This window comes from Oncorhynchus kisutch, linkage group LG22 (genome assembly GCF_002021735.2).
Source record: "Oncorhynchus kisutch isolate 150728-3 linkage group LG22, Okis_V2, whole genome shotgun sequence".
Classification (NCBI taxonomy): domain Eukaryota; kingdom Metazoa; phylum Chordata; class Actinopteri; order Salmoniformes; family Salmonidae; genus Oncorhynchus; species Oncorhynchus kisutch.
The window spans coordinates 1,119,963-1,134,997 of record NC_034195.2 but is presented as its reverse complement, the minus strand read 5'-3'; the positions used below and the strand labels follow the sequence as shown (position 1 = coordinate 1,134,997).

The 15,035-nt window shown below is 40.1% G+C and overlaps 1 protein-coding gene across 4 annotated transcripts; it reads left to right on the top strand.

Annotated features, from left to right (window-relative positions):
* Window positions 1-241: 241 nt before the first annotated feature.
* On the top strand, window positions 242-14,978 carry LOC109867533 (troponin I, fast skeletal muscle-like). 4 transcript variants are annotated; one of them, XM_031801124.1, is made up of 7 exons: window positions 242-331; window positions 6,817-6,843; window positions 7,282-7,324; window positions 9,665-9,793; window positions 9,961-10,050; window positions 14,329-14,505; window positions 14,639-14,978. In XM_031801124.1, exons 2-7 carry the CDS (start codon window positions 6,836-6,838, stop codon window positions 14,732-14,734), a joined length of 543 nt encoding a protein of 180 aa, XP_031656984.1. In that variant the 5' UTR covers window positions 242-331; window positions 6,817-6,835; the 3' UTR covers window positions 14,735-14,978. The 4 variants fall into 4 exon arrangements, with proteins under 4 accessions (XP_031656984.1, XP_020312320.2, XP_031656985.1 ...); XM_020456731.2 differs by having other exon boundaries at window positions 268-331; window positions 6,820-6,843; XM_031801125.1 differs by lacking the exons at window positions 242-331; window positions 6,817-6,843; window positions 7,282-7,324 and adding an exon at window positions 9,271-9,276.
* Window positions 14,979-15,035: the final 57 nt, after the last annotated feature.

The window sequence follows — 15,035 nt, the reverse complement described above, 5'->3', positions numbered from 1 at the left end:
GTGGCCTTTAAAGTTCTACCCCTCTCTGCTTCTTATGGGTGATGGCATATGCTAAATAAAATATAATGAAATAAGAACAACAATCTTGAAGGACGGGTTATTTATAATGGAGACGCTGGGGAGGGGAGCGAACAGGGAAACACTGTACTGTATTTCATGACCTTGTCAGCCCATTGGTTTGGTCTGTAATCCGCTTCCATAATGAGAATGTAGGATTATAGAGAGTGATCAGAGAATGCAATATATACCTTCTTAACACTTGAGCTGCCTGCAGTCAGTCAGTCAGTTGGACATCCCTTAACAAGCCTGTGCCGCTCTCCTCAGTTCCAAGGTGAGAACCATCCAGTCTGTCTCTGTTCTGTGCTTCTATCTAGTTAGAAACTATCCAGAGGAATAGTGTCTTAATTACTATATAGTAGCATGACGCCTTTGCGCCAACTTATTCATGAGTACTTGTAGTATTATAGTGATATGCCTGTTGGTGGAGGAAAAAAGATTTTAGCGTGTGAAATGCATTTGAATATGTGAAATGTTTGAGAATTGTATTGTGCATTTGAATTGTATTTGAATGTGATTACTCATTTTTTTTATTGGCTATTAACATTGAGTGTTAGAATGTCCAAGAGTGTTAGAATGTTTTGGAAATATTGATTTATTTCCTATAATCATAAATTAAGGTTTTTGGTCGTTGCTTCACATGGTAATGCTCTCTGTCTATTACGTTTTATTCCTATTTAGTCGGCTGAATTGCAATAAAATGATCCATGTTCAAATGACTTAAATATAAATGATCAAATATTGACATCAGTGTTTTAAAGAGGAAACATCAATTTCTTAATTACTTGGTTTATTTCAATACATTTGATATTTCAGTTGTTTTGTGCAGTATTTCTTGATTTATGTTGTTGATGGATCTTGATGTGTAACATTTCAATAGTAGTATTTGTATAAAGAAAAGTTTCTCAGGTTCCAGTAGTGTATTAAATATGTTTTAGTGAGCAGACATCAACTGTATAATTATCCATGGGGTGGTAAATGATTGATATATGGACTGATGACTTGACATGCTGAAAGGGTACACCACCACAAGCCATGAATCTGAAAGTGATCTACAAATGTTTTCCTTCCTGTCAACATATTTTGGAGATAACTAAACAGCCTGTTACAACATTGTAGACATCTCTGATACATCACCTAATTCGCCATCTGAACATACACTGAGTGTACAAAATATTAGGAACACTTTCCTAATATTGAGTTGCGCCCACTTTTGCCCTCAGAACAGCCTCAATTTGTTGGAGGATGGACTTTACAAGGTGTCGAAAGCATTCCACAGGGATGTTGGCCCAAGTTGACTCCAATGATTCCCACAGTTGTGTCAAGTTGTCTAGATGTCCTTTGGGTGGTGGAGCATTTTTGATACACACAGGAAATTGTTGAGTGTGAAAACCCAACAGTGGTGCAGTTCTTGACAAACTCAAACCGGTGCACCTGGCACCTACCACACCCCATTTCAAAGGCACTTAAATAGTTTGGCTTGCCCATTCACCCTCTGAATGGCACACATACACAATCCATGTCTCAAAAATCCTTCTTTAACCTGTCTCCACTCCCTCTACACTGATTGAAGTGGATTTAACAAGTGACATCAATAAGGGATCATAACTTTCACCTGGATTCACCTGGTCAGTCTATGTCATGGAAAGGTGTTCCTAATGTTTAGTACACCCAGTGTATAACCTAATTCACAGTATTGGCTCCACTGCATTTTCAGAGCGGCAAAAACGTCCTGCGTTTTGATTTTCGATATGACCAAAGCACTTGAGTTACTGTACTGGAGTTCATGGGCATAGTGAGGATACGTCTTTGTCAATAGATGACCTCATACCATGGCAAGTTGAACAGCTGACATGTCAGCACACAAGAGTTGCTGTATTGTAAATACCTCTATGCCCGTGTCATTGAGCTTATTGAAGCCGGAGTGATACTATTCCAATTTTAAAAGTACTGTGCAGCTCTGTGAAGTGCCCGCTCTTCTGCAGGTCTGAAATGTACTGTCTAGGACTGTAGTTTTTGAGAACTCTACTCCTTTAAATAGCATTATGAGACATTCATGGCTCTGGTTTATTACACAGTAAACTCATCTCAATTTGAGCACACCATTACCCTCGAAAGAAAAAGAGATGCTTATAAACTTATTTTGACAATACATCTATTCAGTGTATGAAATCATGAAGAGTGGAGACAGTTGAGTTAGTGCACTGAACAGACCTGATAGAGCAGAAGCAGTTATTTTTGGCCTAACGTGGCCTAACGTCTTGGTCATCTAAGGGATGTTCTAGAAGGCACCACCAGCTGTCGTGTTGGCTTACTGTGACCTCTCGGAGACAAGTCTGCCATAAAGTAGAGCCACTTAAGACAAGATCTAGGACCAATTTAGATCTCCTCCACTCAACTCAAGATAACGTTCCCATCTCCGGGGACACCCTGAGCCCAGACCAAAGATTGATTCTGCTGAGTTTAAGGGATTCAGAATGTATTCTAATTACTTGTCTCCATTACAAACCCAAGCAAAGACGTCCATTGTAATTTCTGGCTGCATGGCCCCTGTTGGAATTATGGGAGAGTGGGGACAATTATAAGAAGGGACAGACTCAATAACACAAATTAGAAACAATCTAGAGTGTTGTTATTCGATGTGCTTGAATAAAGTGAAACTGTTTTGTATTGACCTGTCTAACATTCTCAATGTATTCTATATATATACAGACAGTACCAGTCAAACTTTGGACACACCTACTCATTCCAGGGCTTTTCTTCATGCTTACTATTTTCTACATTGTAGAATAATTGTGAAGACATCAAAACTATGAAATAACACATATGGAAACAGAAAGTAACCGTAAGTATTTATCAAATTAAAATATATTTGATATTTTAGATTCTTCAAAGTAGCCACTCTTTTTCCTTGATGACATCTTTGCACACTCTTGGTAATCTCTCAACCAGCTTCATGAGATAGTCACCCGGAATTAATTTCAATTAACAGGTGTGCCTTGGAATGTCTTTCCTTCTTAATGCGTTTGAGCCAATCAGTTGTTTGTGACAAGGTAGGGGTGGTATATAGAAGACAGCCATATTTGGTAAAAGACCAAATCAATATTATGGGAAGAACAGCTAAAATAAGCAAAGAGAAACGTAGCCACCTTTTGTCTTGATGACAGCTTTGCAACCAGCTTCATGAGGAATGCTTTTCCACAGTCTCGAAGGAGTTCCCACATATGCTGAACACATGTTGGCTGCATTTCCTTCACTCTGTGGTTCAACTCATCCCAAACCTTCTCAACTGGGTTGAGATCGGGTGATTGTGGAGGCCAGGTCATCTGATGCAGCACTCGATCAGTCTCCTTCTTGGTCAAATAGCCCTTACACAGTGTGAAGGGGTGTTTTGGGTCATTGTCCTGTTGATACATAAATGATAGTCCCACTAAGCGCAAACCAGATGGGATGGTGTATCACTGCAGAATGCTGTGGTAGACATGCTGGTTAAATGTGCTTTGAATTGTAAATCAATTACTGACAGTGTCACCAGCAAAGTGACACGTTGGGAACCACACATGTGGAGATCGTCCGTTCAACGACTCCGCTGCGTCTCACAAAGACAAAGGAGGTTGGAACCAAAAATCTCAAATTTAGACCAAAGGGCAGATTTCCACCAGTCTAATCTCTATTGCTTGTGTTTCTTGGCCCAAGCAAGTCTCTTGTTCTTATTGGTTGGTGTCCTTTAGGTTGCTTTCCAGCAATTCGACCATGAAGGCCTGATTCGCACTGTCGTCTATGAACAGTTGATGTTGATGTGTCTGTTACTTGAACTCCATGAAGCATTTATTTGGGCTGCAATCTGATGTGCAATTAAGTCTAATGAACTTATCCTCTGCAGCAGAGGTAACTCTGGGTCTTCCTTTCCTGTGGCGGTCCTCATGAGAGCCAGTTTCATCATAGCGCTTGATGGTTTTTGCAACTGCACTTGAAGAAACTTTCAAAGTTCTTGAAATGTTCCGGATTGACTGACCTTCATGTCTTAAAGTAATGATGGGCGTTCGTTTCTCTTTGCTTATTTCAAATCAAATCAAACTTTATTTGTCACATGTGCCGAATGCAAGAAGTGTAGACCTTACCGTGAAATGCTTAATACAACAGGTGTAGACCTTACCGTGAAATGCTGAATACAACAGGTGTAGTAGACCTTACCGTGAAATGCTGAATACAACAGGTGTAGTAGACCTTACAGTGAAATGCTTACTACAACAGGTGTAGTAGACCTTACCGTGAAATGCTGAATACAACAGGTGTAGTAGACCTTACAGTGAAATGCTGAATACAACAGGTGTAGTAGACCTTACCGTGAAATGCTGAATACAACAGGTGTAGTGGACCTCACAGTGAAATGCTGAATACAACAGGTGTAGTAGACCTTACCGTGAAATGCTGAATACAACAGGTGTAGTAGACCTTACAGTGAAATGCTGAATACAACAGGTGTAGTAGACCTTACCGTGAAATGCTGAATACAACAGGTGTAGTAGACCTTACAGTGAAATGCTGAATACAACAGGTGTAGTAGACCTTACCGTGAAATGCTGAATACAACAGGTATAGTAGACCTTACCGTGAAATGCTGAATACAACAGGTGTAGTAGACCTTACAGTGAAATGCTGAATACAACAGGTGTAGTAGACCTTACCGTGAAATGCTGAATACAACAGGTGTAGTAGACCTTACCGTGAAATGCTGAATACAACAGGTGTAGTAGACCTTACCGTGAAATGCTGAATACAACAGGTGTAGTAGACCTCACAGTGAAATGCTGAATACAGCAGGTGTAGTAGACCTTACCGTGAAATGCTGAATACAACAGGTGTATTAGACCTCACAGTGAAATGCTGAATACAACAGGTGTAGTAGACCTTACCGTGAAATGCTGAATACAACAGGTGTAGTAGACCTTACAGTGAAATGCTGAATACAACAGGTGTAGTAGACCTCACAGTGAAATGCTGAATACAACAGGTGTAGTAGACCTTACAGTGAAATGCTGAATACAACAGGTGTAGTAGACCTTACCGTGAAATGTTTACTAACAAGCCCTTAACCAACAATGCAGTTCAAGAAGAGTTAATAAAATATTTACCAAATTAACTAAAGTAATAAAATATATAAAAAGTAACACACTAATATATCAATAAAAAGGCTATATACAGGGGGTACCGGTACCGGGTCAGTGTGAGGAGGTACAGGTTAGAGGTAATTTGTACATGTAGGAAGGGGTGAAGTGACTATGCATAGAAATAACAGCGAGTAACAACAGTGTACAAAACAAATGGAGGGGGGGTCAATGTAATAGTCCAGTCACCATTTGATTAATTGTTCAGTCGTCTTATGGCTTGGCGGTAGAAGCTGTTAAGGAGCATTTTGGTCCTAGACTTGGCGCTCCGGTACCGCTTTCCGTGCTGTAGCAGAGAAAACAGTCCGCTCGTCACGACTGGCTTGGTATGTTTGGACCATGATAGATCGTTGGTGATGTGGAGACCAAGGAACTTGAAACGTTCTACCTGCTCTACTACAGCTCTGTTGATGTTAATGGGGGCCTGTTCCTGTAGTCCACGAACAGCTCCTTTGTCTTGCTCACATTGAGGGAGAGGTTGTTGTCCTGGCACCACACTGCCAGTTCTCTGACCTCCTCCCTATAGGCTGTCTCATCGTTGTCGGTGATCAGGCCTACCAGTGTTGTGTCATCAGCAAACTTAATGATGATGTTGGATTTGTGTTTGTCTACGCAGTCATAGGTGAACAGGGTGTACAGGAGGGGACTAAGTCCACATCCCTGAGAGGCCTAAGTGTTGAGGATCAGCGTGGCAGACATGTTGTTGCCTACTCTTACCACCTGAGGGCGGCCCGTCAGGAAGTCCAGGATCCAGTTGTAGAGGGAGGTGTTTAGTCCTGTGGTCCTTAGCTTAGTGATGAGCTTCGTGGGCACTATGGTGTTGAGTGCTGAGCTGTAGTCAATGAACAGCATTCTCACATAGGTGTTCATTTTGTCCAGGTGGGAAAGGGCAGTGTGGAGTGCGATCTGTTCTTTCCATAATATGGACTTTGTCTTTTACCAAATAGGGCTATCTTCAGTATACCACCCCAGGGCAGCAGGTAGCCTTGTGGTTAGAGTGTTGGACTAGTAACCGAAAGGTTGCAAGATTGGATCCCGAGCTGGCAAGGTAAATATCTGTCCTTCTACCCCTGAACAAGGCAGTTAACCCACTGCTACTTGGCCATGATTGAAAAAAATAATTTGTTCTCAACTGACTTGACTAGCTAAATAAATTGTCACAATACAACTGATTGGCTCAAATGCATTAATAAGAAATTCCACAAATAAACTTTTAAGAAAGCACACATGCTAATTGAAATGTTTCCAGGTGCCTACCTCATGAAGCTGGTTGTGAGAATGCCAAGAGTGTGCAAGCTGTCATCAAGGCAAAGGGTGGCTACTTTGAATAATATTTTTTTGGTTACTACATGATTCCATATGTGTTATTTCCTAGTTTTGATGTATTCAGTAGTATTCTACAATATAGGAAATAGTAAATAATTAAGAACAACCCTGGAATAAGTATGTGTGTCCAAACTTTTGACAGGAACTGTATATAGTTGTATTGTATTGTATAGCTGATGGAGTATATACAAGTATTGTTGGTAAAATGTTGGCTGTTTTAAGTACACATTTCATAATAATTATTGTTTTTCATTTTTTGGAATAGAAGACACCAAACACTTAAGATGGCTGAGTAAGTATATGCCAATTAGTTTGCATGTTGTGTTTCAAAGGGGTCGCTGACTCATTTTTATTCTATCTGGGCTCGTAGTTGATCCCCCAAACCATTGTTTTATATCTTGTTTCCTTACAGAGAAAATTGGTTGTCACATTTTGCCATTGACTACAATGCATTATGAAAATGTGTCTAAAGCAAGTTGGAAAACGGTCTAAACCAACTCATATTAAATCAGAATCCCATTCGGAATAGTCTCTGCACCAAATAAATAAAACATGTGTCCACTGTGACGTAAATCCATGTTTGAATGATGTTTTTTATAGCAACAACAAAAGTATGAACGTATGGACAGTGGAACACTCAGCCCTTCCTTTAATGTGTCCTCAACACATGATTTAATATGAGTTGGTTTGGAGTGTTACTAAACCTGACTTTCTCTCCTTTGTCCAATAGCAAGAAAGGCAATGTGTCCTCAAGCCGTAAGCATACTCTGAAGGTAAGGAATCCCACTCAGCCCTTCCTTTAATGTGTCCTCAAGCCGTAAGCATACTCTGAAGGTAAGGAATCCCACTCAGCCCTTCCTTTAATGTGTCCTCAAGCCGTAAGCATACTCTGAAGGTAAGGAATCCCACTCAGCCCTTCCTTTAATGTGTCCTCAAGCCGTAAGCATACTCTGAAGGTAAGGAATCCCACTCAGCCCTTCCTTTAATGTGTCCTCAAGCCGTAAGCATACTCTGAAGTTAAGGAATCCCACTCAGCCCTTCCTTCAATGTGTCCTCAAGCCGTAAGCATACTCTGAAGGTAAGGAATCCCACTCAGCCCTTCCTTCAATGTGTCCTCAAGCCGTAAGCATACTCTGAAGGTAAGGAATCCCACTCAGCCCTTCCTTCAATGTGTCCTCAAGCCGTAAGCATACTCTGAAGGTAAGGAATCCCACTCAGCCCTTCCTTTAATGTGTCCTCAAGCCGTAAGCATACTCTGAAGGTAAGGAATCCCACTCAGCCCTTCCTTCAATGTGTCCTCAAGCCGTAAGCATACTCTGAAGGTAAGGAATCCCACTCAGCCCTTCCTTCAATGTGTCCTCAAGCCGTAAGCATACTCTGAAGGTAAGGAATCCCACTCAGCCCTTCCTTCAATGTGTCCTCAAGCCGTAAGCATACTCTGAAGGTAAGGAATCCCACTCAGCCCTTCCTTCAATGTGTCCTCAAGCCGTAAGCATACTCTGAAGGTAAGGAATCCCACTCAGCCCTTCCTTCAATGTGTCCTCAAGCCGTAAGCATACTCTGAAGGTAAGGAATCCCACTCAGCCCTTCCTTTAATGTGTCCTCAAGCCGTAAGCATACTCTGAAGGTAAGGAATCCCACTCAGCCCTTCCTTCAATGTGTCCTCAAGCCGTAAGCATACTCTGAAGGTAAGGAATCCCACTCAGCCCTTCCTTCAATGTGTCCTCAAGCCGTAAGCATACTCTGAAGGTAAGGAATCCCACTCAGCCCTTCCTTCAATGTGTCCTCAAGCCGTAAGCATACTCTGAAGGTAAGGAATCCCACTCAGCCCTTCCTTCAATGTGTCCTCAAGCCGTAAGCATACTCTGAAGGTAAGGAATCCCACTCAGCCCTTCCTTCAATGTGTCCTCAAGCCGTAAGCATACTCTGAAGGTAAGGAATCCCACTCAGCCCTTCCTTCAATGTGTCCTCAAGCCGTAAGCATACTCTGAAGGTAAGGAATCCCACTCAGCCCTTCCTTCAATGTGTCCTCAAGCCGTAAGCATACTCTGAAGGTAAGGAATCCCACTCAGCCCTTCCTTTAATGTGTCCTCAAGCCGTAAGCATACTCTGAAGGTAAGGAATCCCACTCAGCCCTTCCTTCAATGTGTCCTCAAGCCGTAAGCATACTCTGAAGGTAAGGAATCCCACTCAGCCCTTCCTTCAATGTGTCCTCAAGCCGTAAGCATACTCTGAAGGACAGGAATCCCACTCAGCCCTTCCTTCAATGTGTCCTCAAGCCGTAAGCATACTCTGAAGGACAGGAATCCCACTCAGCCCTTCCTTCAATGTGTCCTCAAGCCGTAAGCATACTCTGAAGGTAAGGAATCCCACTCAGCCCTTCCTTTAATGTGTCCTCAAGCCGTAAGCATACTCTGAGGGTAAGGAATCCCACTCAGCCCTTCCTTCAATGTGTCCTCAAGCCGTAAGCATACTCTGAAGGTAAGGAATCCCACTCAGCCCTTCCTTCAATGTGTCCTCAAGCCGTAAGCATACTCTGAAGGTAAGGAATCCCACTCAGCCCTTCCTTCAATGTGTCCTCAAGCCGTAAGCATACTCTGAAGGTAAGGAATCCCACTCAGCCCTTCCTTTAATGTGTCCTCAAGCCGTAAGCATACTCTGAAGGTAAGGAATCCCACTCAGCCCTTCCTTCAATGTGTCCTCAAGCCGTAAGCATACTCTGAAGGTAAGGAATCCCACTCAGCCCTTCCTTCAATGTGTCCTCAAGCCGTAAGCATACTCTGAAGGACAGGAATCCCACTCAGCCCTTCCTTCAATGTGTCCTCAAGCCGTAAGCATACTCTGAAGGACAGGAATCCCACTCAGCCCTTCCTTCAATGTGTCCTCAAGCCGTAAGCATACTCTGAAGGTAAGGAATCCCACTCAGCCCTTCCTTTAATGTGTCCTCAAGCCGTAAGCATACTCTGAGGGTAAGGAATCCCACTCAGCCCTTCCTTCAGTGTTTTGTTTTTTATGTAATAAAACGTTTTTATAAAGTAGTAAAACAAAAGGGAGATATTGGTCAATCGTCTTATCAACTGTCAAAATATAAGTTGTCATAAATTTGTCTCCAGAGTTGTATGCTGGCAGTTGCTAAGGATTTGCTCGAAGCTGAAGCATTAGAGAAAGTTAAAGAGCGGGAGAGATACATGGAAGAGAACTGCCCTCCTCTGGAGATGTCCCACTCCAAGGATGATTTGGTGGTATGATATTCAGATATTCACAGATACTATGAAAACATACCTGCTTGATACAGCGTGATGTATGAGCGGTGCTTCTATCAGGTTCAGCTGTACCAAGGAGGTTAATGCATAAAATGAGGTATTATATGCTGGTGGTAACATTTTTCTTTGTTGTATTCTTTCATTAGGACCTTTGCACAAAGATGTACGACAAAATTAATGTGATTGATGAGGAGAGATACAACTTAGAATACAAAGCAGTCATGGTTTGCAATGAGGTAAGCAACCCTCTTTTAATTGATTTATGGTTCAATATAAATATATTTACAGTGCCTTCAAAGTATTCACACCCCAACCAACATTTTAACAGATTAAAATGGATTTAATTGTCATGTTTTGGTCTATGATCTACACATAATACACTGTAATGTCAAAGTGGAAGAAAAATTCTAACAATTTAAAAAATAAATAAACATAAAACACACTAATATATAATTAACATAAGTATACACACATTAGAATCACCTTTGGCAGCAATTACAGCTGTGAGTCTTTCTTTGTAAGTCTCTGAGAGCTTAGCAAACCTGGATTGTACAATATTAGCACATTATTTATTTTTTAATTCTTCAATCTGTATCAAGTTGGTTGTTGATCATTGCTAGACAACCATTTTCAAGTCTTGCCATTTTAAGTCAAACTGTTACTAGGCCATTCAGGAACATTCAAAGTCTTAGTAAGGAACTCAAGTGTTAATTTGTGGTTTAGCTTATTGTCTTGCTGAAAAGTGAATTTGACTGTGTCTGTTGGAAAGGAGACTGAACCAGGTTTTCCTCTAGGGTTTTGCCTCTGGTTTATTTTTTACGTAAAAAAAACTCCTTAGTACTTGCCAATGACAATGATGCAGCCACCACCATGCTTGAAAATATGAAGAGTGGTATTCAATGAGATGTTGTGTTGGACCCCACCTTACAGTGAGGTTAAAAATGATTGACACCCTTGATAAAGATGAGCAATAATGACTGTATAAAATATATCATTAAAATATTGAGCCATATTTTATGCAAAAAAAAAACAAGGAAATGATATAGTTTTATACTAATACAATTGCTCAGAGAAAGAGATATTGTTTAACAAGTAATGTCATTTTTTCTCAAAGGTAGGGTACAAAATTATAAATTAAGTACTCAAAGGTTCAGCATTTGGTCCCATTTGGTCCCATTTTCCTAGCACGCAATGACTACATCAAGTTTGGGACCGTACAATCTTGTTGGATGCATTTTCAGTTCGTTTTCATTGTGTTTCAGATTATTTTGTGCCAAATAGAAATTAATGTTAAATAATGTATTCTGTCATTTTGGAGTCACTTTTATTGTAAATAAGAATATATGTTTCTAAACACTGCTACGATAATGTGGATGCTTCCATGGTTATGGACATTCCTGGATGAATTGTTACTGGTAATGGGGAGAGGTTAGCATGTCTTGGGAGTATGATCTTTGACCAACCTTTCTCACTCATAATTTTTCACGATTCATTGAGGATTATCTGTAATCATGGTAGCATCCACATTAATCATTGAGGATTATCTGTAATCATGGTAGCATCCACATTAATCATTGAGGATTATCTGTAATCATGGTAGCATCCACATTAATCATTGAGGATTATCTGTAATCATGGTAGCATCCACATTAATCATTGAGGATTATCTGTAATCATGGTAGCATCCACATTAATCATTGAGGATGATCTGTAATCATGGTAGCATCCACATTAATCATTGAGGATTATCTGTAATCATGGTAGCATCCACATTAATCATTGAGGATTATCTGTAATCATGGTAGCATCCACATTAATCATTGAGGATTATCTGTAATCATGGTAGCATCCACATTAATCATTGAGGATTATCTGTAATTATGGTAGCATCCACATTAATCATTGAGGATTATCTGTAATCATGGTAGCATCCACATTAATCATTGAGGATTATCTGTAATCATGGTAGCATCCACATTAATCATTGAGGATTATCTGTAATCATGGTAGCATCCACATTAATCATTGAGGATTATCTGTAATCATGGTAGCATCCACATTAATCAAAAAATGTTGAGATACATATTATATTCTAATACAATTAAGGGTTTGGATATATACTGTTATATATTACTGATATATACTGTACCAGTCAAAAGTTTGGACACACCTACTCATTCCAGGGTTTTTCTTTATTTTTACTATTTCTACATTATAGAATAATAGTGAAGACATCATCACTATGTAACAACACATATGGAATCATATAGTCACCAAAAATTCTTCAAAGTAGCCACCCTTTGCCTTGATGACAGCTTAGTGCACTCTTGGTATTCTCTCAACCAGCTTCATGAGGAAGATACCTGGAATGCATTTCAATTAACAGGTGTGCCTTGTTAAGTTAATTTGTGGAATTTCTTTCCTTCTTAATGCGTTTGACCCAATCAGTTGTGTTGTGACAATGTAGGGGTGGTATAAAAACAAGGACATTTCTAAGTGACCACAAACTTTTGAACGGTAGTGTGTGTGTGTGTGTGCGTGTGCGTGTGTGTGTGTGTATATATACAGTATATAAAGTCGGAAGTTTACATACACCTTAGCCAAATACATTTAAACTAATTTTTCACAATTCCTGACATTTAATCCTAGTAAATATTCCCTGTTTTAGGTCAGTTAAGATTGCAATTTTATTTTAAGAATGTGAAAAGTCAGAATAATAGTAGAGAGAATGATTTCAGCTTTTATTACTATCAACACATTCCCAGTGGGTCAGAAGTTTACATACACTCAATTATTATTTGGTAGCATTGCCTTCAAATTGTTTCACTTGGGTCAAACGTTTGGGTAGCCTTCCACAAGCTTCCCACAATAAGTTGGGTGAATTTTGGCCCATTCCTCCTGACAGAGCTGGTGTAACTGAGTCAGGTTTTTAGGCCTCCTTGCTCACACACTCTTTTTCAGTTCTGCCCACACATGTTCTATAGAGGTCTGCCTAAAGTTACAGGTCTGTGTAAGCAGGAATTCCTGCTTGTTTGTAGGTGATCAAATACTTATCTTCCACCATAATTTGCAAATAAATTAATAAAAAATCCTACAATGTGATTTTCTGGATTATTTTTCTCATTTTGTCTGTCATAGTTGAAGTGTACCTATGATGAAAATTACAGGCCTCTCTCATCTTTTTAAGTGGGATAACTTTCACAATTGGTGGCTGACTAAATACTTTTTTGCCCCACTGTATATATGAGTCTACAAAACATTAGGAACACCTTCCTAGTATTGCATCCCCTTTTGCCCTCAAAAAAGTCTCAATTCGTCTGGCCATGGACTCTACAAGGTGTCCTTTGGGTGTTGGACCATCCTTGATACACATAGGAAATTGTTAAGCATGAAAAACCCGCCAGCATTGCAGTTCTTTACACACTCAAACCGGAGCGCCTGGCATCAACTACCATAGCCCGTTCAAAGGCACTTACATTTTTTGTCTTGTCTCTCAAGGCTTGTCTCTCAAGGCTTAAAAATAATTTTTTTGTCCTGTCTCCTCCCCGTCATCTACACTGCTTGAATGTACTGTGTATACTGTATATACAGTAACAGTCAAAAGTTTGGACACACCTACTCATTCAAGGTTTTTTCTTTATTTTGACTATTTCCTACATTGCATAATAATATTAAAGACATCAAAACCATGAAATAACACATGGAATCATGTAGTAATATAAAAAGTGTTAAACAAATCTAATTATGTTTTAGAGTCTTCTAAGTAGCCACCCTTAGCCTAGGCAAGTCAGTTAAGAACAAATTCTTATCTTCAATGACGGCCTAGGAACAGTCGGTTAACTGCCTTGTTAAGGGGCAGAATAAGAGTTTTCCCTTGTCAGCTCAGGGATTTGATCTTGCAACCTTTCATTTACTAGTCCAACGCTCCAACCACCAGCCTTGATGACAACTTTGCACACTCTTGGCATTCTCTCAACCAGCTTCACCTGGAATGCTTTTCCAACAGTTTTGAAGTAGTTCTCACATATGCTGAGCACTTGTTGGCTGCTTTTCCTTCACTCTGTGGGCCAACTCATCCCAAACCATCTTAATTAGGTTGAGGTCGGTTGATTGTGGAGGCCAGACCATCTGATGCAGAACTCCATCTATTTCCTTCTTGGTCAAATAGCCCTTACACAGCCTGGAGGTGTGTTGGGTCATTTTCCTGTTGAAAAATAAATTATAGTTGCACTAAGCTCAAACCAGATGGGATGGTGTATCACTGCAGAAAGCAGTCATCACGACAAATGGTGGCTACTTTGAAGAATCTGAAATATAAAATATATTGGTTACTACATAATTCCATATGTGTTATTTCATAGTTTTGATGTCTGAACTATTATTCTACAATGTAGAAAATAGTGAAAATAAAGACGAACCCTGCAATGAGTAGGTGTGTCCAAACTTTGCATATGTTTCCTCCGTTGAGCCCTCCTGAATCACTGATTTTCCTGTATAAAAATTCCACCCACCAGGTTATAGACCTAAACATAAAAATCGTTGACATGAGGGGCAAGTTCAAGAAGCCAGCCCTGAAGAAAGTGCGTATGTCTGCTGATGCTATGCTCCAGGCTCTGCTGGGCTCCAAGCACAAGGTGACCATGGATCTGAGATCCAACCTAAAACAAGTGAAGAAGGACGAGAAGAAAGAGGTGAGTATCTGTCCATTAGGCTAACACAATATATTACAGATTATTTGCATCGGGAGACATTGTCAATGTTGAATGAACTTTACGCCTTAACATTCCACCCTTCAATGTCTTCTCACCCTTTCTATCATCACAGGATAAGGATTTGCGTGACGTTGGTGACTGGCGTAAGAACATTGACGACAAGGCTGGCATGGACGGCAGGAAGAAGATGTTTCAGGGAGATTCTTAGATCATTGGGATGTGTTTGTGTGATGTGGCTGACTACTGTCCTGTAATGTCTAGCTGTCAACCACATACTGATATGCATTACAACTAATATCATAACTATGTAATACATCTTTGTTTCTTTTGAAGACAGAAAGAAACAGAAGGAAACAGAAACAAGATGTGTGTAATTGTTTGACAGTTGGTTTACTGTAGTAGAGGTAAAAGTGGACAACTTTTCTAATAAATGGCCTTTAAAGGAAATCTTTCTTAATTTGTGTTATTTATATTTTGTCATGCTGATACACTAAGATAACTAAAATGTT